We start from the raw sequence: 20,695 nt of genomic DNA, 5'->3' as shown, positions 1-20,695 counted from the left end.
ATAAGCACGGCCGAGGAGTTCGAATGCCTTTTCATCTGTATCTTCTTCTCCGCAGTGCCGCACGGATGTTTTTCCCGTCTCAACTTCTGACTTCTTCCTCCCACGTTGCCTGCGCGCGACATGTACATGCCGCTCTTGAATTCATGACCTCCAACAGCAGTGATGCCCATTCTTCATGATGCGTTGCTCTTTGCCTCGACCTTGATACTGGTCATTTCAGCGGCGCCTGTTGAAGAGCGCGCGGCAAATGGCATAGAGCCACAGCTGCCCTCGCCGCTGGTCGTCCCACCAAGCCAATACTGGTGCGCCTTATCAATGCATGATCCTGCGATTCCCTATAGCTAACCATATTTCCAGGGATGGAGATAATGGAGCCTGGTCATCATTTGCTCTCAGAGTTGGAACACCACCACAGGATGTCCGGGTCCTCGTGTCAACTAATTCCCCGGAGGCGATGGTGGTCGTACCGCTGGGTTGTACGACAACAGCGGTAAATCCTGTGCCGGCAGATTGTGCCAATTCGCGGGGCGGGCTTTTCAACACCAGTCAATCATCAACGTGGCAGGAGCAAGGCTTTTTTGGCATCAACGAAAATGGTGTCGGATTTGAAGCAGATCTGGGATATTCGCAGAATGCCGAGTATGGCCTGGATACGTTGGGGTTGGGATTTACTGGGGGACCAGGTGGACCGACGCTGGAGAATCAGACTATTGCTGCGATAGCTTCTGTGTCTCCATTCTATACGTATGCTTCCCCTTCCATGTCACATATTTAGAGGACATGCTAACTAGTCTAGAGGAATATTTGGTTTGAGCACACAGCCAGTCAACTACAGCACCATTGGAAACTTCTCGGCACCTTCATATTTCACGTCTTTAAGATCGCAGAAGCTTATCCCAAGCCTAAGCTGGAGCTATACAGCTGGGGCCAAATACCGTAATTCAACCACATCAATTTTTTATGTCTGACTGCTCACTGAACTCCCAGGTCTCAAAGCCGGGCAATACGCTCAACTTATCTTTGGAGGCTTTGACACTTCACGATTTACATCAAATTCCGCCAGTTTTACGTTGGCCGGTGATATCGATCGTGATATAGTTGTGGGAATTCAGTCAATAATTTATAGCGGAACCACTCAAGCGAACCTGCTCTCTACTCCAACCTACGCTTTCATCGAATCAACTGATCCTAATATCTGGCTTCCGGAAGCGGCGTGTCAGGAGTTTGAAAAGGCGTTTGGGATTTCTATTGACGAATCTACCGGCCTTTATTTGATGAACACCACGCAATATGCCCAACTCGAAGCCACCAATGCTCAAGTCACGTTCACGCTAGGCAACAGCTTGACGGGAGGTGAGACGGTTAATATCATTCTTCCGTTCAGTGCATTTGCTCTTCCAGCATCCTATCCACTCACCTCGAATGACACATACTACTTTCCCCTTAAGAAGGCAGCCAATGATAGTCAGGTCACTTTGGGGAGGGCGTTTCTCCAAGAAGCGTAAGTCGAAAGTTTACAAAGGGTGGCTCATGAAGTTTCTAACCTTAGTATAGGTATTTGACCGTCGACTATGAGCGTGGGAATTTCTCAGTAAGCCAATGTCTATGGGTTGATGGCGCAGCATCACAAATCGAGTCCATCCTCTCGCCAACATACCCAACAAATATTTCATCACCTGCTCTTCCTGCCTCCAATGCTGCAAAGAGTTCTAATCACCTTTCGCCTGGCGTTATAGCGGCTATAGTAATCGTGGTAGTTTTCGTCGTTGCAGCTGTCCTGGGACTGGCATACTATTTCTTTGTCTACCGACACGTCCCTTCCAATGCTCCCGATCAACGGGACTTATCCAATCCAACTCCCCAAACCGAGAATGTTGGTCTCAGCCCGGTGCCGCCTGCCTACCCAATCAACTCGGGGCTGAACCCAGTGAACAACCCGGAGGACGATGGAATGATGGTCAAAGTCCCAACATCTCCAGCACCGGAGTATGAAGATACTCCTCCAGTCATCCATGACTATTACCGACCCGATAGCGAGCTATCCAACACCGGAGAGATTTACCAACTGCCTGGACCGCAGGACACCCATATTGGACACTACCTATCCGTAGAAAACGGCGCCAAATCTAACAGGAAATCAGGAGCTACGCCCGGGATTGCAGGTCTAAGATATACCCATGAGTTGGAAGGCAGTAGGCCCGAGCCTCAGGAGATGGAAGATGAGACAAGTATTGGCAGAATAACGCCAGATACGGGTATAGGTAGAGTTACGCCAGATACCAGTCTAGGCAGAGTAACGCCAGTTACTCCACAAATAGGGCCAGTCACTCCACAAACAGCTCCCATTACTCCACGAATAGTGTCGCCCTCATCCAATCCCGTCTTCTCACCCCTAAGTCCCGGACGACAGCACGCGAATACAGGAGAGTCGCCAAACGTATCGGCCCCATCCAGCCCGTCCCTATTCACATTTCTGAGCGAATAATCATCAGCATATGGCACGGAGTTCACGGTTTTCTTTCCAAAGGGTTGATACCAGACGGCATACTATCATTGTTTTAGCAATGTCATAGGAGGAGAAACTGCATAGCAAAATACTCATATCCTATCATGTATAATCAATAATGTTCAATCTATAATTAGGAAGGAAAGGGGTCTTCAGAGTTGAAAACCCGTTGTCTGTTCCATGATGGGGAACTTGAACATGGGGCTAGTATGTCCGCCCGAGAAGCATCGCGGATTTTAAGTAGCCACGTAATTCTATGATGAAGAATGAGATGAAAGCATTCCGAATATGAGACACTCATCGTCCACGTCGTTTTTTGTGCTTTTTGCATATCCTAGTGGAAATTGAATCGAGTCCTAACAATATCTTAACCAGATCATAACGTAAGTCAGAGCAGATAAATTCGCCTAAGGATAACACTCCTACTCCTTAAGCTTTCAGCGTCGTGTAGTCCTAGTAACAATCACATGATGTCAGCTTCCTAGGTATATACCGCTTCCGTTACCTTACCTCCCCCTTTATTTAATCCTCGACTCGCTTACACATGAGAGGACTTTTATTTTTGGGGATTTTCTGGCAGATATAGATAGAAACTTATCTACAGGTGTCGATGACTGGGATCTGTGATATATGTGTACTTTATGGAAAATAAAGCTTGGAATAAGAGGGGCGGGCGGGGATTGATCAACAGGGGGAAAGTGAGAAAAATTTAGAAGGTGTTTTCTGAGGAAACGTGGCCAAGGAAAGGAAGGACGGAAGGAAATTAGTTACCGTCAATATTCAACCTCACTTCAACCATATACCAATCACCGTGACAAAAATAATTAAAGAGGTTGATAATCCCGCCACAAACCTGTGTTCAATTATTTACGGTCCCTAGTGACCGTGCTGTACGTCTAGTATCAAAATACTGACTTCCAGACCCTGAAGCCCCGTCTTCGATAACTGGTTCCCCTTGAGTGTCCAGCTCGAATTTCCATACAAGACTTGAGCAATTGAGATCGCTGCCTCTGGTAGAGTAATCGTAACCAACGAGTCATAATTCACATATTCCTCACTCACAACACCAACCATCATTTCCGACCCCACGATCCACGCACTCGCATCCACCAACGGCTCACCTTGGACCTGCAGGGTCTTGATCGCATTTGCGCCAAAGAGGAAATCCAGCGCAGGTTCCGTCTTCAGGACATTGCCTAGTGCGCCACTCCCAATATTCACGTCTTCGGTGCTGGGATAGATCCAATACGTGATGCCCTTCGCGTCGTGGTTGATAGATAGCATCATCATGTTCTCCACCTCTGCTGGGCTCGGGATTGATTTCCAGTAATCCTGGTCCCCGAATGCTTGTAGGACTGCCCAGGTAGGTTTCATTCCTTGGCCAGGGAGATTCGCTTGGTATGTTTGGATATCGTCGAGTCGGTCAGAGACGTCGGTAAGAGAGCCGATACAGTTGTCGCAGCCGCAATCGCCATAGGTTAGATTGCATGGCGTGTCCCAGGGAATGGACCAGGTGGCATTTATGGCTACGGGGTAGGCGTCTTCGAAGATGATGTCGGCACCGGAGGCGTATTCTTGATAGTAGAAGTTCTGGCAGTTTAGGACGAGAGAAACGGGGTGGTAGGGGTCGAGGGATTTGAGTTGGTTGTAGGCTAGAGATGTGGAATTCAGGGGGTAGGCCCAGCCATCTGGTTCATCAGCCGTATACCACATTAGAAGGCTCGTGCGATTCTTCCATAGTTGAACTTGGTCATTAACTTGTGTAGCGTTCTGGAAGGAAAATCTCATGTCATAGATATTTAAGAGATTGAGCTCGTCCATGCGGTCCCAGTATTGCTCTAATTGTCCTGTTGGATACGACTGGTCTGGACCGACTCCACTAGGGACGATGTTGATAGTGTTGAAGCCTTGAGCAACATAGGTGTCTAGGTTTACTAGGGACATGTTTGAAGGAGTGACATATGACCCGTCGGCGTAGTATCCGTTGGGAAAGACTGGATACCAGCCTCTCCAGTGATTGAGTGCATTTTGAACGTAAAGGCCACCAAAAAGATTGTCGATTTTCACCGCGCTACCGTAGGAGCGTGAGGGGAGAACGTAGATTTGAGTGGTAGCGGTGAAGGATTGCTGGCCATCGGGGGAACTTCCATGAAACGAGACCTGGTAAGGCTCCCAGCGTGGAATGAAGGACAATAATGGAAACTCAAAGAGATTCCCAGTTGAGTTCACAGGGACAGAACTAGCCACGAGCAATGATCTGGTCTCCTCACTGTAGATTTTAAAATGCAGCGTGGTAAAGGGACTTCCGTCCCTACCCCCAGGTAAAGCGTAAGAAACGTTGTTGTACGGCTGGCCAAAGATGTGTGAGATCGATGCACCAACAATGAAAGACCCGAAGACGTCATTTTCCAGGAAAATCGTATACCTTGGGGCCACCGTTACATAGAGCATCGGCTTTGACTGGACGGTTGGAAAGACGAACTGTCCACCTGGATCCAGTGCCTGGTTTCTTTTCAGTGTCAGTATATAGAGTCTGCTTCGGGGTATCATCAGACCTACGTGCTCATATAAGGCTTTCCACACCACGTAGGAACATCGGATGGGGCATTGAATGCAAGGGCATCTCTGATGGTTGACAGCGCGACGAGAGCCGCTGAAAATACTCCGAATCCCCTCATTTCGATGCGGTTTCCTGCTCGTTTTCAACGCTGGAAGAGCCCAACATGGGCCCAGGCGGCAACGTCATCTTATATATTCCGGACATGGACGTACAATACCCCCGTACTGATTGATCAAGGGGAACATTGCGAGGCGGTGGGTCTGAAGTTCCGGTTCACGATTGCGATAGCCGAAGGCGCTACAACAGATTCCCGTACCTTCAAGACTTCAGAAGCTATTCTATACTTTATTTACCACAAAGCTTTCAATGCTTCAAGGGATCATATCTGCTTTTCAATAACAACCACTCAAGCACAGCTGATCTAGCTATGCTGTTGTCTCTTCGCAAAGGTCTCTCCTGACTTCTCTAAGATCGTGATCGACAGTCACATGATAAGGGCAAAAGATTCAGATGCAACGTTGCCAAGCTCACGGAAGAACTGATAAGTAGTGGGGTACTACAGCACCATACATGTCAAAAGAGCCAAAAGAGCCCGCTCTTATCACTTGATCCTCACCGGCTGTTTATATTTACCCCGTGCGAATGTCCCAGAGGAGCAGGTGTGAAATGCCGTTGGAGAGGAGGTCGGGGAGACAATTATTGATTCATTGGAGACACCAACAACATCTCCTGTCAACAAGGGCCGACTCACTCCCAGTCTCTCACCGGTCTGCACGATGACTCCGCACTCGCTCACCTATCACCGGTGTCTACTTATACCACTGCCATCCACCGTCAAGACACAGACTAAACCTTCCGTCTGTCGATCTGAGCTTAATTGCAGCAGCATCACAGGTCCAAGATAATGGTCGTGGACGACCCCACTCTAGGCATGGTTCAGGCTATGGCAGACTCGGCAGAGCCGTACAGAGGAGATCACAGGAGCAGTACCGGTACCCCCGTAGTGTTGGAAGCTCCAAGACCAAATAGTTGGGTTCTAAGTGGAGGGAGTTTCTGATCCTAGACTCCTAGTCAGCAAGATAAGCATCTATGCGGTGGAGGTGACTCCTGCGAAGGCCAGTGGAGCGGATTGAAAGAACCATGCATTCTTTTCAGGAAACCCTTGGGATGTAGTAAGATTCTAAGGTAATTGTAAGATTTTATATAATTCGATAACTGTCGAAGTTACCAGAACACCTACACTCTATTAACCTAGCTCGTGCAGCTTCCCCGCAGCTCTGATCCTGTCCCACCACCTTTCTCTCCTCCACAAGCCTGCACACGCTCTCAAGGCCCGCCACAGAACGCCCACCACCGCGAACCCGATCACGAAGCCCAAGAGCGTGACCAGGAACCAGTGTCTCCCCATCCAGAAAATGACGTCCATATCGCGGCCATGCCAACTGCCCCCTTGAACGTTCTTGAAGAAGCCGTAACTATCGCCATTAGTGCCGTCCTTGGGCAGGAGGCGAACGCGGGGGACAGCCGTGCCGAAGCCGGGCACACCGCGGCGCAGAAACTCAATCCACACAACGGAGAGAAAGAGCGGGCCCGTGCTGTACATCACGGTGATGTAGGGCAGGCCCCAGTTGCGGTTGTATTCCGATAGGCGCTCGATCACGAGTGTGAAGAAGGGGTGTTGGGGCGTGGAACCGAGGATATCGTTCGAGATGCCTGTAGGGGATGTGAGGCATGCGATGGAGGGATAGGAAAGGAGGGGAGTGAGGGAGCGGTAGGGTAATAGATCGAGGTCAATGTAGATGCCGCCGTAGCGGTGGAGTAAGAAATAGCGCAAAGCGTCGGCGCGTTGGATGGGGTGGGGGTATGAGGTGTAGGTTTCGAGGAAAAAGGGGTATTCGGTTTCGATAAACTGGAGGGCGGTTGTGTCCGTCCAGAACTTTGTGAGGGGTTAGTGGATGGCTTGAAATGGGGAGCGGAGAGGAGGGTTAGGGGAAAGGGGCAGCACCATGTATTCGTAATCCGGATGCAGATCTTTCACTGCTTGTTGGCTGGCTTGCCAGTGATCGGGTACCTTCTCTGTGATGTAGGTCTGGTGTATGATTTTGGGGATCAGTTGTGGGAGAGTGATGTTCGAGTCCGAGGCCGGGATATCAGAGGCGGAGATTCTATCGCTGCCACCATCTTCAAAGAGTAGCCCAATGAGAAACCAGGACCTGTGAAGCAGGAAGGCCACAACAAAGACAACGAACAGAATGAATATGAGCGCCCCACGGCGCAGGGCTCGTGGAGGCATGTCACGACGAGGCTGAAGTTGCAAGGCTCGGGCTCCTCAGCAGAACACCAGACACAAAGAGAAAAGCCAAGGAAAGCCAAGGAAAATCACACTATAAGAAAGACCCAGAAAACATGGTTCATGAGATGGGATGTCAAGGCCGTCAAAAGCCAAGAGCTGCGCGATGTCCCTGTATCTTATACAGAGTCCATCCTCCGCATAAGCATACAACTATGGGGGGACTAAACAAACGAAAAGACCCCTAGAAATTGTGTTTCTCCTCTCAGAGGACGGCGATGACAGGCTCGCGCTTCCCGCCACTTTCAGCCCCTGGTCATGGCGCTCTGGAGCGCATAGTCTGATTCGTGGGAAGAGAGAGACAAGGAGGGAGGCTTTGAACGAACAAACAGTAGAGACACTCTGTCCGCCGTGGCCACGCGGCCAAGCACTTACTAGGCTGACATGAGAATGGCGACGGGAGGATTCTCACCTGCAGAAGGGATCCAGACTCCAGAGGATCCAGAATGAAGCAGAAGATCTCTGATTTGCCGGTTCTATTAGTTCTTCGTCGACGGATGTAGAAAAGTGATATTTAGCCTGAACCGAATGTCCCCGACTTCCTGGCTCCCCTGTCGCTTTGCCGGGCACCGGCCTTTTTATTCCCCGGGTACAGCCACGTGACTAAAGCTTATTCTTGGATAAGCGTCTCTTGATAGTATACCAGGGTCCAGGATGGATAACATCAGCGTAAGTTATCCCGCGAAGCTCGTGTAAAAGGCTGGCAGGATGTCACTCCGTGAGTCGGTGTTCAGCCTTCAGCAGCCTCAGCCGTGCCTTAATCCGAAGTGGACTGCCAGATACTCCGGGCTCGTATTGCGAATTGCAATTTGCCCTGGGCCGCTTTTGACCTGCTACAGACTACAGGACTTGAAAGAAGTCTTCAAGTGCAAAAGTCAGGCCGTCTTATTACCCGGGGATGCGGATCCAGGTCGGAAGGTTGCAGCATATTGGAAACGAATTGTCCTCGTCGTTCCAGTTCTTGTGGCATGGTCTTTCTGACTTCGGATTTGGGTACGGTATGGCTACACAACTTCCCTAGGGATCTATGTTTTGATCATGGTTCTCACGTTGTTAATTAGAACGACTCTTATTATGCAAAAGCAGCCGTAGAAGAAAAGTTGTATTGTGTAAAATCAGCTTCAACTTGTGCCGCTCTTAGCTAAGCGAATTATCGCGTACAAGCTGAGTCCACAACTCGACCTACACATAACGTACCCATATAAGAGCTCTCTTAAACTCTTGGTTCAAGCTAGGCATCGGTCCCCTATATAAGTAAAACTATGGTATACATCGATTAATACAGCATTAATCTCTTATACCAATCTCCAAGTTATTTTAAACTTCAATGCTATAATTGTCGGCCTCGCTTAGGTGGGTCGCTTAATGTCAGCCCTACCAGCTTCTATATGGTCACGTGCGCTTCCCCTAACGACACCTTACTTTACCGTACCTAGGTAACTTGGATACCTTGTTAACATTGACAATAAATATATCCTCAATACTGCGGCGTCCCTTGAGTAGTTTAGCTAGAGCTTGGTTACAACAGGCAGACGGGACCATTTAATTGTGCCCGCAACCGCTAATATCATTATCATACTACGAAGCGAGCCAGTCAACCTAGTAGGTAGGTAGATATTGTACTTGACTCCGTAAATAGGTACTTTCTTTTCTTCCTTTCTTTCTTTCTTCCTTGCTCTAGGATTTAACTTATAAGCTCCTATTACATTTAAAATTAATGATGGCTTGTGACAGTTACTCCCGAAGACACCACTTGTTACAATCACTCTATTAACCTCTGTTAGGTACCTAACAATACATGCTAAGATCAAACCTAAGTACATCTTATCGCAAACCTTCTATCAGGCCAGACAAAAGAATAACTCAACACGGGAAGCCCATCACAACATTCCCACCCTGCAGAACAGATTTTCATGACTTCCAGATTCCCCTGAATCCGGACGCTCCGTTATCATCACGTGACCTTTATCCAACGACATCACAGCATATTCTATCCCACCCTTCCTCTATCCCTCAACTGTCATCCTCCCAACTACCCTCTCCCTCAATCCAAAAGAAAATAATGTCACGTCTAACAACAGATCTTAGTGCTCACCTAGCACTGGTAACAGGCGCCAGCGGCGGGATCGGCAAAGCTACTTGCCGGGCGTTGGCGGCACTAGGATGCTCCATCGCGGTACATTATCATTCCTCGGCTGCTGCAGCGGAGGAGCTGGTACAGGAATTGAGAGGCTTGGGTGTTAAGGCAGAGAAGTTCCAGGCGGATCTGACGCATTATGATCAGGTGGGTGGTTTTGCTTCTTGTTTTGGAGGTTAAAACTTAGTTCTGGGAAATTGGGCAAGAGGGCTTCAAAGTTGAAGAGGGTTGGTTGTCTTGAGGGCGGGGGTAGGGAGATGGGTATTTTTGAGAGTGTTTACAAATTAATCTCCTGTGGTTGGTTTCAGGAGTTGGATGCATGGAATTAATGTGTTCTTTAATTTAATCAACTTTACTACTCCTCATCCCTTAAAGCCACTTCCTCCCCCATCTCTTTACCATCCCCATACCCTCTCTTCCTTTTCCCAGCTCTTCCCCACCATACTCACATCACAACTTCCAGGTCCGCGCCCTCCACGCCAATGTAACAGCCAGCATGGGCGCGCCCACCATCCTCTTCAACAATGCCGGGCTCACGCTCCGCTTCAACATCACCTCCCTCTCCGAGATCAGCATCGACGATTTCGAGCACGTGTGGCGCGCCAACTGCGGCTCCGCCTTCCTACTGACCCAGCTCTGCGTCCCCGAGATGGAGAAGCAGGGCTGGGGCCGCGTGATCTTCTGCTCCAGCGTTGCGGGCTTTACCGGCGGCGTTGTAGGGCCGCACTACGCGTGAGTGATTCGCTCCCATTTCCGCAGCCCGTTTTCTCTCCTTCACCCCTCCTCTCGCAAACCTGGAGAGGGAAGGGAGAGCAAGAATAGATAATTCACGCCTGGATTCTCAATATCTAACCTCATTGTCATAGGTCTTCGAAATCCGCTCTCCATGGCTTGATTCATTGGATGGCAGGCGCCTATTCTAAAACTGGCATCACGGTCAATGGCGTGGCGCCCGCGCTGATCCAAGAGACGACGATGCTACCCGGCAAGTCCGACGAGCTGGCGAAGAGTGCGTGCAGCTTGTATCCGTTTGAGAGGCCTTGGCTGACACAGAAAATAGAGATTCCGATCGGTCGACTTGGATACCCGGAAGAGGTCGCGGAGACGGTTGCGGTATGTAACTGCCTTTCCCCCTCTCCCTTTTCTTGTTTCGTGGCATACTCTTGTTTCGTGACATGCTCTTGGTTAATCTGCTTCTTCCTTTGTTCCGTTTTTTGTAGTTTATGAGATATTTTTCTACTGGTTATTCTGCTTGATCCTGGGAGGGAGAACATGAAGTGCTAACATTGCGGGTGCCTAGTGGATGGTCAAGACGGGATATGTGACTAACAAGATTGTTGGTATTGATGGGGGACTTTTCCCTCAATAATTGATATGTGTAGATGTAGGAAAGAATGATGAGAAAAATAAATTATATCGTCATTCTCTACATATGTAACAAGCCATCTTACTATACACATGAGACTCGACGTATATGCCTTCTTCCACCTCTCCAGATAGAGACGCTAATTAGATAAGTTCAAGACCCCTTGCTTTGGTGCCTTGAGATATCCAGCATTGCTACGTGCAGCGTTCTTCCGCAGACGTTTCCGTAGCCTCGAACTTCCACGTGACTCAATCACCTGTCGGAGATACGGACTAGCAAACGTCCGTCTTCCCAATGCTTCATCGATCTGCCCAGCCATTTCCTCTAAAGAGAGGACATTATGCTTCCTTGCCTGTCTGTTGGATAATCGATTAGATCGTCCTGGCCCGTAATATGTAACCAAGCGATTGAAGATGGCTTTCCTGACGGTGTTTATATTGATGTGAACTCGGTATTGATGAAGTCGCTTCAGAAGACTGATTCCGAAGGTAATCGGAGGAGATACATCTGCTTTGCGGATCAGCCCCGCCGGTTCGGTTGTGTGGCGAGGCGGGTTCTTAAGAGAATGCATGAATCCCCATTCCACAATCGCTTGCTGCAAGGCTGGCGGGAAGAGAATTTTGAGAGGGTGCAGAGGGTGGGACGTCTTGACTTGTGTCGGAACGCGGTACCGATGTACTCGTTTTGCCACCGTTGGGCTTAGGAATGAAGTCGTATTTGCAGGGCCATACCAAGAGGCGAGAAAGACACATAAATCTTCGAGCTCCTTCAATCGACCTAGCATGCCGAGTCGTTTAATGATTTCCCGCCAGTATGTGGCTGACACAAAACTACCCGATTCCATTATGCCTTTCAATATGGAGATGGCCATATTCAGGTCGTCCGCGTTCTTGATAGTCGAAGTGATGGGTCGCCGACCTCGTTGACGGGGCCGCAGGATACCGTGGAGAATATGATTGACCGTATTTGCAGTGACCACTATGCCATCCATCTGCATCTTCCGTAGAGACGCCAACATAGCGGATGTATCACCGTTATTAACATGACTTCTCAGTATAATGTTCTGGGTATCCATTTCGGGATGTTTACTACCGACTAATCGAATCGCCAAGGTCAATCTATACTGAAACCAATCCCGTGAGCGTGCATAAGAAGTTAACAGTTGCTCTTGAAGATTGTGGTCGTCAAATTCGTCAGGATGTTGGTCGCTTTTCAGAAGACCATCGAGAAATTCCTGGTTTTGAGTGCGGGCAAACTTTTCCACGGCTCTGGAAAATGTGGAATTGCCAATGGAAATATCGAGGTCTTTGAGCTGATTAATACGCTGCGTGATGCGCTCGGCATCCCGTTCGCGCAGTGCGATTGCCTGTAATGACAACGGGCCAATTTCTTGGACCCCAAGGGCATGGATAGCGTTCAAGGCGACGTCCAGCGAGACCCATTGGGTGGCCAACCACCGAGCCCCCAGGTTATCATTATAAGCTTTAACAGGTATATGAAAGGTTTTTCCATGTATGAGATTCATCATCTCTCGAGATATTTTGGTATTGTCATTGAGTGTCGACGAAATCCTCGAGGCGAAGGGAACGCCAGCATCCACAAGACTTTTGGTGACTTGAACTGCTTTTCGGCGATTGTATATAGCAAGAAAATGAACCAAAGGCTCGGCTTTCTTTGAACTCGCAGGTAAATCGCCCTTTTCAAGGAGTATGAAGTGCCATTGCAAGGCACTTTTGAAGTCTTCCTGCTCACACAAGAATGGAACGATTTTCCCATAGACATTGCGATGATTGTTGCCCTTGTATATTTCTTTTAGCGCTTCCATGTCCCCTCTCTTGAAGACAACCTGGCGGACCATCTCTGCAAACCCATTCGGGCCGGGGGCATGGCGTTCGATCAATCGACTATGCCAATCAATGGCTTCTTGGCCACGGCCATTGAGCAGCAGATGTTGAATAATCTTGACGTAGAGCTTAGACCAGCGTTCCTGTGTTTCTTCCAATCGCTGATCTGCATATCGCCATACTTCTTTGAGCACTTTGCTGTCCTGCAAGCCAAGATTCACAAATTCCTCCCAGAATCGCTGCGCGTAGGCTCCTATCACGGGGACCTGAAAGTCGCCTCTCTTAACTGCTTCCCAGAACATTGCCACCCCAGAAAGACCGTAAAGTCGCTGTCTATAATCGAAGAGACAAGCCCAGAGTCGAACATCCATTCGGTGGGCCGGTTGATCGAGTAGTCTTGGTCTTGATGTAGCCTCTCCGTCCAAGTTTGATTCGAACTCAATTTCATCGCGGGTCCATAAACTCTCGTTCCATGGCCCATAGTTGAGATTTGAGTACCGTGGTTGATTATTTGCCTGTCCAGTCTTGTATTTTCGGACGAGTCGGGAGGGGGTACTGGATTTGGATATTGGAGAGGCGATTTCCGGGCTACCATCCCCCAAAACGAGCGCAGCCTCCTCTTGCGGTCCCACAGCGGCACTCGAGTATTGACGGTTATCGAACGGAGAACGGGAGCATCGTCGAGTTCTGGTAACTGCAGGGCGGAGTTCTTGTGCATTTCCCACTAAATATCGGAGAATCTCCAGAGAGGAGGGCCTCGCGAGAAGTCTCTGCAAAGCTGGACGCATCCTGTTGTTCTGTGCGGGGCCAATTGGCGTGGTGCAAAAAGATTACCGCCATCTCCATTGCATCTCTTCTCGTTGCGGGCGTTATCACGTCCCTGGGCTGAGGCTCTGGAGCTCGCGAAGTTTCGGGGTCGAGTCTCTGGTGAAGGCTATTAGTCAGCAGCACGCTAGAGACTTCTTCCGAGCTTCAACTGACATCGTCAATCGGACGACTGCATAACTTCCTCTCAATCCGAACACGATCCGTCAACTACGCACACAATGGCAGGGTAAGTGATCAATTGGTTTTCTACGGTCTCATATATGCCGCCAGAATCTCTCGAACGGCCTTCAGCTTCCCTTGGACCGATTGGGGCTAGAATCAGAATCAGGCCATGTCCGACAGTAGGAGCAAAAGCTAACAACTTGTTGCAACAGCTTCATCTTCCGCGAGAACCGCGTCCCTTACTACCAGCGCCTCTTCCAAGAGGGCCAAAAGAAGCACATCCGTCAATGGAACCAGGTACGCTCATCCCGATGCTCCGCGTCCTCTTCCGGCCAGGAGCTCTTGTTTCGTCATCGACACTAACGAAGAGATGGACAGACCCCAAGGAGCAAGATGCTGCTTTACCCATACTATGTCATTATGTTCGGCGGCTTTGCTGGTATGTAGCCCTGGTGGAAGACAGGAGATGACCGCTTAACTGATCTGGGAATGCAGGCTCAATGTACATGATGTGCCGAACGGTCCTCGGACACAGAACTTGGTTCGGCAAGGACTAAATGATGCGCCGTGAATTGGGATATTCGCGGAGGCTCGGGTTTGGAGGAACGGTGTATATTTGAAGACAAGAGAATAGACCTTTCTTCTGTAACTCGGCGCGTGTGGACTACAGCTTACTGTGCACTCGCATGGTGATCCTTGATCCGAGGTGGTTGTCCCATTGATATGCTAAGGCTTCGTGCGGTTGTGTCTCGTGAATTGCCTCTAGTATTCTATCCACCCGCCCATACACTCTGTTCTTGTGGAGAGGTTCGTCATCGGGGATACAACTTTGAACGGGCAATCCGAGGCTGGCATCAAGTTCAAAGCTCACAATCAAGGCCCAAGAATAAAAGAGGGGCCGTATGCTTTTGGTAGCTCTCTTAACAAGTACCCCTCCAAACGGCTCGACCTTCAAAGGTACTGGCACAAAAAGGTAAAAAGTGTCAAAAGACTCTCGATTGTTGCCTGGGTTCTAAGATCGATGATCTTCCCAGTAAATACTCATTTAATGCTAATAACTCGTGACCCTCCTATTTCCCCATCCAAACCATCATCAATTTCCCTTCCCGCTATCCCGTCTCAACATCTCCGCAACATCAGCATCTAGTCCTTCCATCGCGTCTTCGCCACCGAAACCTGGAAATTCATCCCCTGAGTTCAGTTTCCGCTTTTTAACACTGCTTGCACCAGATGTCGATGCTGGTTGGCCGAATGATGTGTAGGTAGTGGATGTTGAGAGACTGGACAAGAGATCTGAACCAGCAGATGGCGGTGGCGGCGGTGAAACAGACGCTTGTGGAGCTGAAATGGTATCATTGCCATTGCCATTGCCATTGCCATTTGAAGCCTCCAGGTTCAATTCAGGGACAGGCTCAGTTGCTGGCGGCTGCGGGTAGCCAGGAGGAGTCAAAGCCTCAACCTCGGGACGATCTGGTTCAGGAGCAGGGGTAACAGGCGTTTGACTAACCCCTGGACTACCGTTGCCTGCTCCAGCTGGAGTACCAGGATTGCTATTAGAAGAGGCAAATCCACGCATGATACTGTCCTCCACATCTTTTTTCTTGGCGTCGATTTCTGATCGACGATTTGAGATTTGGGCTAGCTGGGATTCCTCTAATAACAGAGCGTTGCGATTTGTGTCCAGAATTTTCTCGAGGCCTTCGATGAGAAGTTTACGCGCCTTGATACTTTCGGCAACGGCCCCTTCGGCATTTGCTAAGGTCTTGAGAAGACCATTTAGTCGGGCAGCGTGAACAGGCGCGGAGGGAACAGCTGCTGATGGATCGGTAAGCTTGTCATAATCCTGGTTTGCGGCATTGACTGAGGTCTTTGTTGACAGGACGAGTTTAGTCACCGATTGCTGCGGTTCGACTAGAGGTGCCAGTTCGTTGGGTATGCTAGCAGAATTTGAGGAGAAGATAGAGCCTCCAAGGGGTCGCTTGCCCGAGGACCGTGATTTATCAAGCTCTATTTTGTTATTAGCCCCGGTAGAAGAGCTGGAAGACTTTGATATACCTTCAATTCTAGCTTCGATTGCCTCCTGAATTGGAAGCTCAAAGATCTGCCGTTGTCTCCAAACCTCCACCACTCTCCTCAATTTCTGTTGAACTTCATTTGTAGCCCCTTTGTATGCGGTTGCCGTCGCTTCAGCAATAACGGGACTGAAAGCGATCAAGAAATCATCCTTGCGCCTCGCCTTTGATTGTTGTGCTACCTCTATAATACCACAACTCATCAGCAAGCAAATTTCAATGTCAAACTTCCCAGGCCTTCCAATCGCTGAAGATATGACTTGTTCCATGTGGAGGAGCGCGACGTACCATTTGCAAGATAGATCAAGTTGAGTCTCTTATTACTGCCGGAGTCCTTGAGGCGTTGGAGCCATAACTGTCCAGTGCGATCTGCGTGTCTCCTAATTGGCAATGATATCAGTACCGCACAGCGGTGAAGATGAATTTTTGCATACCGGTGGAACATTACCCATTGGGCGACAGTAACCTGCAGAAAAATATCAGATCAGATCGTGATAACTGGTGCAAGAGGGGGTAAACTTACTATGCTTTCCTGTGTCTCGTTCAAGGCAGAAAGCTTTGCCAAAACAGCCTCATCGGTATAGGCCATGCCGACGATATTGAGTTCGAGAGGTCAAGTATGATTGCAGCGCGAAATTGACAATTGTTGATTCCCACGGGATTTGCTGTCGTGTTGTTGTTTTACACTCGGTGTTACAGCTGAAGGCTCTAGGATCACGTAGCAATTGGCCTCTTCACAAAACCGGTCAACGGTCCCAAACACGTAATCCCAGAATCTTTTGAATTCTTTGAGTCCTGATTAGTCCTTCAAACCGTAGCTGAAGACCAGAATTGATGATTCTGGAGAACTTGGATGTTTTGGGGTTTGTGAGTTATTCCTGGCGAGTTTTAACCTTTGGGGAAGCTGTCCTAAAATAGAATAGCCCCGGTAAAAGCCGTTACAGGCTGACGATCGGCTTGCGCCTGGGGACAAGTACTTGACTTTCAGAACATCATCGTCAAAGGGGCAACTTGCGAGTACCACTCACAAGTTGAAGATACGCAATATTTAGGAGTCAACATGGCAGACAGATTCCCGTCCCTCGAGGAGTTTGACTCCGGTGGTAAGTTTTCTCGCAGTCGATTCTGTTCCCTTTTACTGATTCCAAGCAGCGCAAACCGAAGCCAAAGAAGATTCAGGATTCGAGCCTGCGGGCGCTGACGATTTCCTCTCCCGCGAGAAGGCGCTATTGGGCGATGATGCAGATCAATTCGCGACTGGCGATGATAATGCCGCGTTCTTAGACGGTGGAGATGATGATCTTTTGGGCGGTGGTGGACGTGAAGGCGGCAATGATGAGGTGACTGAGTTCGAGAGCTCTTTCCCCGCCATTGACACACAGAACGAGGTATACTCTCCTCCTTTGTTTATCATTGCGAGATTCAATATCTAACTAGAAGGAATGGACAGAGTGTAGCCCCAGGCGGCACCATCACCGGCACAACCGCCCCCTACCAACCCTCCTACCAGTCCTACGCCGCCGAGGAAGAAGAGCCCGAAGTTATCAAGGAATGGCGCGAACGCCGCGATCTGGCCCTCCAAGACCGCGCCGAGAAATCCGAAGCCAAGAAGCAAGAGACCATAAAGGCCGCCCAACAGAACATCGACGACTTCTACGAGAACTACAACTCCAAGAAGGAAAAGAGCATTGCGCAAACTCGTCGCGAGGCTGAGGAATTCCTCGAGAAGAGAGAAGATACAAGTGCCGGCGGTACCAGCTGGGAGAGAATTGCAAAGTTGGTTGATTTGAGTGGTAAGGGTGCTAAAGGCGGTGCGAGTGGAACTGGCAAGGAGAAGTTCAGGGAGTTGTTGCTTAGCTTGAGGAAGGATGAGAAGGCTCCCGGTGCGACTGGTTATTAGATTTGAGGACTTGCTGCGTTGACGCGCGTGTAATACCATACCATAGTTTGCTGGTTGTTACTCGAGGCCTGCCTAATCAATAGATATGGGCGAAGGCGTTGAAAATACACGGCACAGATTCATGACACAATAACGATTTTAATGCTTTCTTAAAGGTGATTGCAATGACTTTTGATGCTAATTTATACTTGATGCCGACTACGCCCCTAACCTCGTACGTTGACGGCCGAATACTAACTATCAACGGCACATTGCTTCGATTGCATGTCTGAACCAAATTACTCAGGCTCATCGGCATACTTGGCCGACAATTCTTCTGCCTCTCGTGCTGCTACTTTCTCCTGCTGCTCGAATTCCTTCAGTGCAGCCTGGCCTTCCTTTGTCGTGGCGTCGATTATCTGCTCTTCAAGAGAAAGCATGCCGCTCTGTGTTTGAGAGTTAGATGGGTCTTTCACCAAGCCAGTATGTTCGGACTCACCTCGCCCAATTGGCCAACGACTTCCTCGGCCTCTTCCACGCTCATCTTACCCAATACCTTGTTAACCTCATCCAAACTTCCACTCTCTAAGGCTCTCTGCAAACCGGGAGGGAAAGCATTGAACAATTCCCTAGCCTTGATCTCCTCGGGGTCTTCACTGTTCTCGGGGGGTATCTTGATGTTGATTGTAGTTCCGGGATCGACAGCATGCAGCTGGATCTGCTCCACTCCGCCGGTGCCATCAGCTTCCTCCTGGGCCCGTTGCTTTTGGATCTCCTTGGTCCTCGACTTAATCCGTTGATACGTAGATTGTACATCATCGAAAAAGACCTTCTGAGCCTGGTGGCCGGGTGTAGTGATACGTTTGAAGAACAAACCTACTCCATCACGACCCAGCGCTCTGCAGTATTGGAGGAGTAAGCCCTGGTGTACACATTGTCGAGCGTAGTCATCCTTGCCGTCGAGCGCTGCATTAAATGCGAGAACCAATAATCCGTCAGTCTCCTTCTCGGCAACTACCTGCGGGTGTTCCGAGATAAACTGCATGCATGCTCGATAGTCTCCCATCTTGATCTTTGCGAACTGCTTTCCAATCTCTGAAGCTTCTACCTCGGCGTCATCATCGTCGTCATCATTGTTATTAGCTTCCGGCTCATCAACGTCTGCCTCTGCACCAGAAGATTGTCGGCTGTCCTCTGGCTCCAGGGAATCTTTGTTAAGGGCTTGCGGGTTCAGAACCTCAACAGCCTGGACCTTCTTTTTCGTCGTCTTCTTCGGTTCCGGCGTGGGTTTCTTGTCGGATTTTGTGATATAGGAGCTATCGAAACCAGTATGTATACTCTCACTAGTAATCTTCTTGCCCTCCTCTCGTTCCAGTTCGTTGAGTTGTTCCAACAACTGTTTTTGCAAATCCTCAACCTTTGATTGATGTACCTTGATTTCCGCAACATAAGCCTCGAAACGATTCTCGGCCTTATCCTCTTCCACCTTACTTTTAACTTGATCGATCAATGTAGCCATCATTTTGGAATAGGTGGGCAACTCCTTCTCCTGGGTATGGACGCCAGCCGGTCGAGGAGGAGGGTGGTCGTCTAGGCCTCCCGCCGATTCCATCATTGCTTGGAAGACAAGCTCATCTGGACTTCTCTTCTCTGCTTCCGCGCTGTGAGATTCCAATGCAGCAAGCAGGGCAGTGATGCGTTGGAGTAGTCCATCATTGATGATCCGCTCGTACTTGTACGTCTCGATTTTATGCTTGCGTTCGAAGCGTTGCTGGTGGATTTGATTCTGCTTTGCTCGAATAAAAGATCGTTTGTCGACATTGGGGTGGACCTCGATATCTGAGTCGTCGCTCAGTTCGAGTGCGTCCTGGTGGGGGTGGGGTCAGCCTCGAGCTTCAGCCTGGTGGGTGGATGGAGAGAAAGGTTAGTCTGTAAGATTACTTACCCATTTACTGTAGTCGACGGGCATTTTGGAAATGTGAACCCAGATTGCTTCAGTAAAGGTGGTGTCTGTGCCTGTGGTTGTGTATTATCTGGTGAAGAAAGTTCAAGTGCCCATCGAATGTTCGAGTACAAGCGCAAGGCGACGATGAAATATCCCACGTGCATAAAGTTGTGCTGCTAGATTATGATTGGCTGCATAACAAAGCACAGCAATGGCGGAAACTAACGAGCGTCTAATCGTCTAATTGTCTAATCCCAGGCGGTGGCGGCTCTCTCTCTACAAGCTAAAGGGTATGACGCCTAAGCACGAGCGTGGCTCGAAGATAAGCTGTGGAAGAGAAGACACATTGCCTTTAGTAAGTTGCGACAATGCTCCTGGCACGTATGTATCCTTCACGCCAAGGTAGCAGCTCTCAGCTCGATAGAGAGTTTTGTACGCTCTAGTCAGATAGCCAACCAGGATCATAAGGCGCCAAAGTTAAGGATACACCAAGCTTCAAAGCCTCCAGTTGATTTCGTGGAATTCCCGCACGTTGACAGAAGAGGATCAATTAAACTCGAGGCTAATCCAACTCTATTGCCGCCAGAAGCACGCGGGAGAATCCGGCCAGGCTAGATCCTCGGGCTCGTCATAATGTGTAATAAGGTACTTACAGAGTTAGCCGAGCAGTTGTATCCAACTCCAAATCTATCTGAAGGCAGCAGAGAATAGCTCGCATGTTACTCATAACAGCGGCATATAATCGTAGCGTTCGTCTTCCTGGGCAGATAACCCTTTCCAGAACGTACCAAAGTAGAAAAGTTGAAGTAATTGCGCGGCCGCGTGGGGGCCTGAGGCATGTCATTGGTGCCCGGTGTATGAACTGGGAGTGCGGGATTAGTAAAAGATGGGTCCTGCAACGCTAAAACCGCACCGTCGTCGTCCGCTCCGTGAAGATTTAACTGAGCCGCTTTGGCGGACCCTCTCTCTCATCAGTGACTCCTCCGTAACTCCTCCGTAAGTGACTGAGCAACGCGACAATGACACTGCGGAGAAGACACCAAGTC

At 49.4% G+C, this 20,695-nt stretch overlaps 11 protein-coding genes across 11 annotated transcripts; 6 read left to right on the top strand and 5 right to left on the bottom strand.

Annotated features, from left to right (window-relative positions):
* Positions 1 to 267: 267 nt before the first annotated feature.
* On the top strand, positions 268 to 1,831 carry M430DRAFT_73103 (hypothetical protein; the record flags this gene model as incomplete). The annotated part of the gene is made up of 5 exons (XM_024869530.1): positions 268 to 302; positions 358 to 744; positions 797 to 936; positions 988 to 1,501; positions 1,555 to 1,831. Coding segments are annotated over 5 exons (1,353 nt in total), but the record flags the coding sequence as incomplete, so codon positions are not given.
* A 377-nt stretch (positions 1,832 to 2,208) lies between these two features.
* Positions 2,209 to 2,508, top strand: M430DRAFT_32661 (hypothetical protein). The gene has a single exon (XM_024866211.1). The coding sequence runs from the start codon at positions 2,213 to 2,215 to the stop codon at positions 2,483 to 2,485; it is 273 nt and encodes a 90-aa protein (XP_024725718.1). The 5' UTR covers positions 2,209 to 2,212; the 3' UTR covers positions 2,486 to 2,508.
* An 874-nt stretch (positions 2,509 to 3,382) lies between these two features.
* M430DRAFT_92134 (hypothetical protein) lies at positions 3,383 to 5,184 on the bottom strand (the record flags this gene model as incomplete). The annotated part of the gene is made up of 2 exons (XM_024869697.1): positions 3,383 to 5,015; positions 5,066 to 5,184. The coding sequence occupies 2 exons, from the start codon at positions 5,182 to 5,184 to the stop codon at positions 3,383 to 3,385; spliced, it is 1,752 nt and encodes a 583-aa protein (XP_024725717.1).
* Positions 5,185 to 6,312: 1,128 nt separating this feature from the next.
* M430DRAFT_91668 (glycosyltransferase family 32 protein) lies at positions 6,313 to 7,359 on the bottom strand (the record flags this gene model as incomplete). Its single annotated transcript, XM_024869676.1, has 2 exons — positions 6,313 to 7,002; positions 7,072 to 7,359. 2 exons carry the CDS (start codon positions 7,357 to 7,359, stop codon positions 6,313 to 6,315), a joined length of 978 nt encoding a protein of 325 aa, XP_024725716.1.
* Positions 7,360 to 9,452: 2,093 nt separating this feature from the next.
* Positions 9,453 to 10,956, top strand: M430DRAFT_32656 (hypothetical protein). The gene is made up of 5 exons (XM_024866210.1): positions 9,453 to 9,700; positions 10,017 to 10,285; positions 10,420 to 10,562; positions 10,614 to 10,666; positions 10,854 to 10,956. Exons 1-5 carry the CDS (start codon positions 9,479 to 9,481, stop codon positions 10,920 to 10,922), a joined length of 756 nt encoding a protein of 251 aa, XP_024725715.1. The 5' UTR covers positions 9,453 to 9,478; the 3' UTR covers positions 10,923 to 10,956.
* Positions 10,957 to 11,004: 48 nt separating this feature from the next.
* Positions 11,005 to 13,638, bottom strand: M430DRAFT_32655 (hypothetical protein). Its single transcript, XM_024866209.1, has one exon. It carries the CDS (start codon positions 13,549 to 13,551, stop codon positions 11,059 to 11,061), a length of 2,493 nt encoding a protein of 830 aa, XP_024725714.1. The 5' UTR covers positions 13,552 to 13,638; the 3' UTR covers positions 11,005 to 11,058.
* A 171-nt stretch (positions 13,639 to 13,809) lies between these two features.
* Positions 13,810 to 14,310, top strand: M430DRAFT_15417 (hypothetical protein; the record flags this gene model as incomplete). The annotated part of the gene is made up of 4 exons (XM_024863242.1): positions 13,810 to 13,817; positions 13,966 to 14,050; positions 14,132 to 14,192; positions 14,249 to 14,310. 4 exons carry the CDS (start codon positions 13,810 to 13,812, stop codon positions 14,308 to 14,310), a joined length of 216 nt encoding a protein of 71 aa, XP_024725713.1.
* Positions 14,311 to 14,393: 83 nt separating this feature from the next.
* Positions 14,394 to 14,757, top strand: M430DRAFT_164118 (hypothetical protein). The gene has a single exon (XM_024863456.1). The coding sequence runs from the start codon at positions 14,477 to 14,479 to the stop codon at positions 14,666 to 14,668; it is 192 nt and encodes a 63-aa protein (XP_024725712.1). The 5' UTR covers positions 14,394 to 14,476; the 3' UTR covers positions 14,669 to 14,757.
* An 89-nt stretch (positions 14,758 to 14,846) lies between these two features.
* Positions 14,847 to 16,414, bottom strand: M430DRAFT_15416 (hypothetical protein; the record flags this gene model as incomplete). Its single annotated transcript, XM_024863241.1, has 5 exons — positions 14,847 to 15,760; positions 15,809 to 16,009; positions 16,114 to 16,205; positions 16,260 to 16,291; positions 16,349 to 16,414. 5 exons carry the CDS (start codon positions 16,412 to 16,414, stop codon positions 14,847 to 14,849), a joined length of 1,305 nt encoding a protein of 434 aa, XP_024725711.1.
* Positions 16,415 to 16,885: 471 nt separating this feature from the next.
* M430DRAFT_24543 (hypothetical protein) lies at positions 16,886 to 17,725 on the top strand (the record flags this gene model as incomplete). The annotated part of the gene is made up of 3 exons (XM_024865086.1): positions 16,886 to 16,928; positions 16,978 to 17,213; positions 17,276 to 17,725. The coding sequence occupies 3 exons, from the start codon at positions 16,886 to 16,888 to the stop codon at positions 17,723 to 17,725; spliced, it is 729 nt and encodes a 242-aa protein (XP_024725710.1).
* Positions 17,726 to 17,866: 141 nt separating this feature from the next.
* Positions 17,867 to 19,756, bottom strand: M430DRAFT_113695 (hypothetical protein). Its single transcript, XM_024861525.1, has 3 exons — positions 19,650 to 19,756; positions 18,204 to 19,571; positions 17,867 to 18,150 (listed from the first exon to the last, which is right to left on the bottom strand). The coding sequence occupies exons 1-3, from the start codon at positions 19,671 to 19,673 to the stop codon at positions 18,004 to 18,006; spliced, it is 1,539 nt and encodes a 512-aa protein (XP_024725709.1). The 5' UTR covers positions 19,674 to 19,756; the 3' UTR covers positions 17,867 to 18,003.
* Between the last annotated feature and the right edge of the window lie 939 nt (positions 19,757 to 20,695).

Source organism: Amorphotheca resinae (assembly GCF_003019875.1).
Source record: "Amorphotheca resinae ATCC 22711 unplaced genomic scaffold M430scaffold_1, whole genome shotgun sequence".
Taxonomy (NCBI): domain Eukaryota; kingdom Fungi; phylum Ascomycota; class Leotiomycetes; order Helotiales; family Amorphothecaceae; genus Amorphotheca; species Amorphotheca resinae.
Note: the sequence above shows the minus strand (reverse complement) of the source record. Positions and strands in the feature narration are given on the sequence as shown.

What these genes read in the sequence shown, in the direction of transcription:
- M430DRAFT_32661 (XM_024866211.1), top strand. Translation starts at nt 2,213, where the DNA reads ATGGAAGATGAGACAAGTATTGGCAGAATAACGCCAGATACGGGTATA.
- M430DRAFT_32656 (XM_024866210.1), top strand. Translation starts at nt 9,479, where the DNA reads ATGTCACGTCTAACAACAGATCTTAGTGCTCACCTAGCACTGGTAACA. An exon ending in ATCTGACGCATTATGATCAG is followed by an intron (nt 9,701 to 10,016) that starts GTGGGTGGTTTT and finishes CACAACTTCCAG; the next exon opens with GTCCGCGCCCTCCACGCCAA. An exon ending in GTTGTAGGGCCGCACTACGC is followed by an intron (nt 10,286 to 10,419) that starts GTGAGTGATTCG and finishes TCATTGTCATAG; the next exon opens with GTCTTCGAAATCCGCTCTCC.
- M430DRAFT_32655 (XM_024866209.1), bottom strand. Translation starts at nt 13,551, where the DNA reads ATGCGTCCAGCTTTGCAGAGACTTCTCGCGAGGCCCTCCTCTCTGGAG.
- M430DRAFT_164118 (XM_024863456.1), top strand. Translation starts at nt 14,477, where the DNA reads ATGCTAAGGCTTCGTGCGGTTGTGTCTCGTGAATTGCCTCTAGTATTC.
- M430DRAFT_113695 (XM_024861525.1), bottom strand. Translation starts at nt 19,673, where the DNA reads ATGCCCGTCGACTACAGTAAATGG. An exon ending in CCGTCGACTACAGTAAATGG is followed by an intron (nt 19,572 to 19,649) that starts GTAAGTAATCTT and finishes CACCCCCACCAG; the next exon opens with GACGCACTCGAACTGAGCGA. An exon ending in TCGTTGGCCAATTGGGCGAG is followed by an intron (nt 18,151 to 18,203) that starts GTGAGTCCGAAC and finishes TCTCAAACACAG; the next exon opens with AGCGGCATGCTTTCTCTTGA.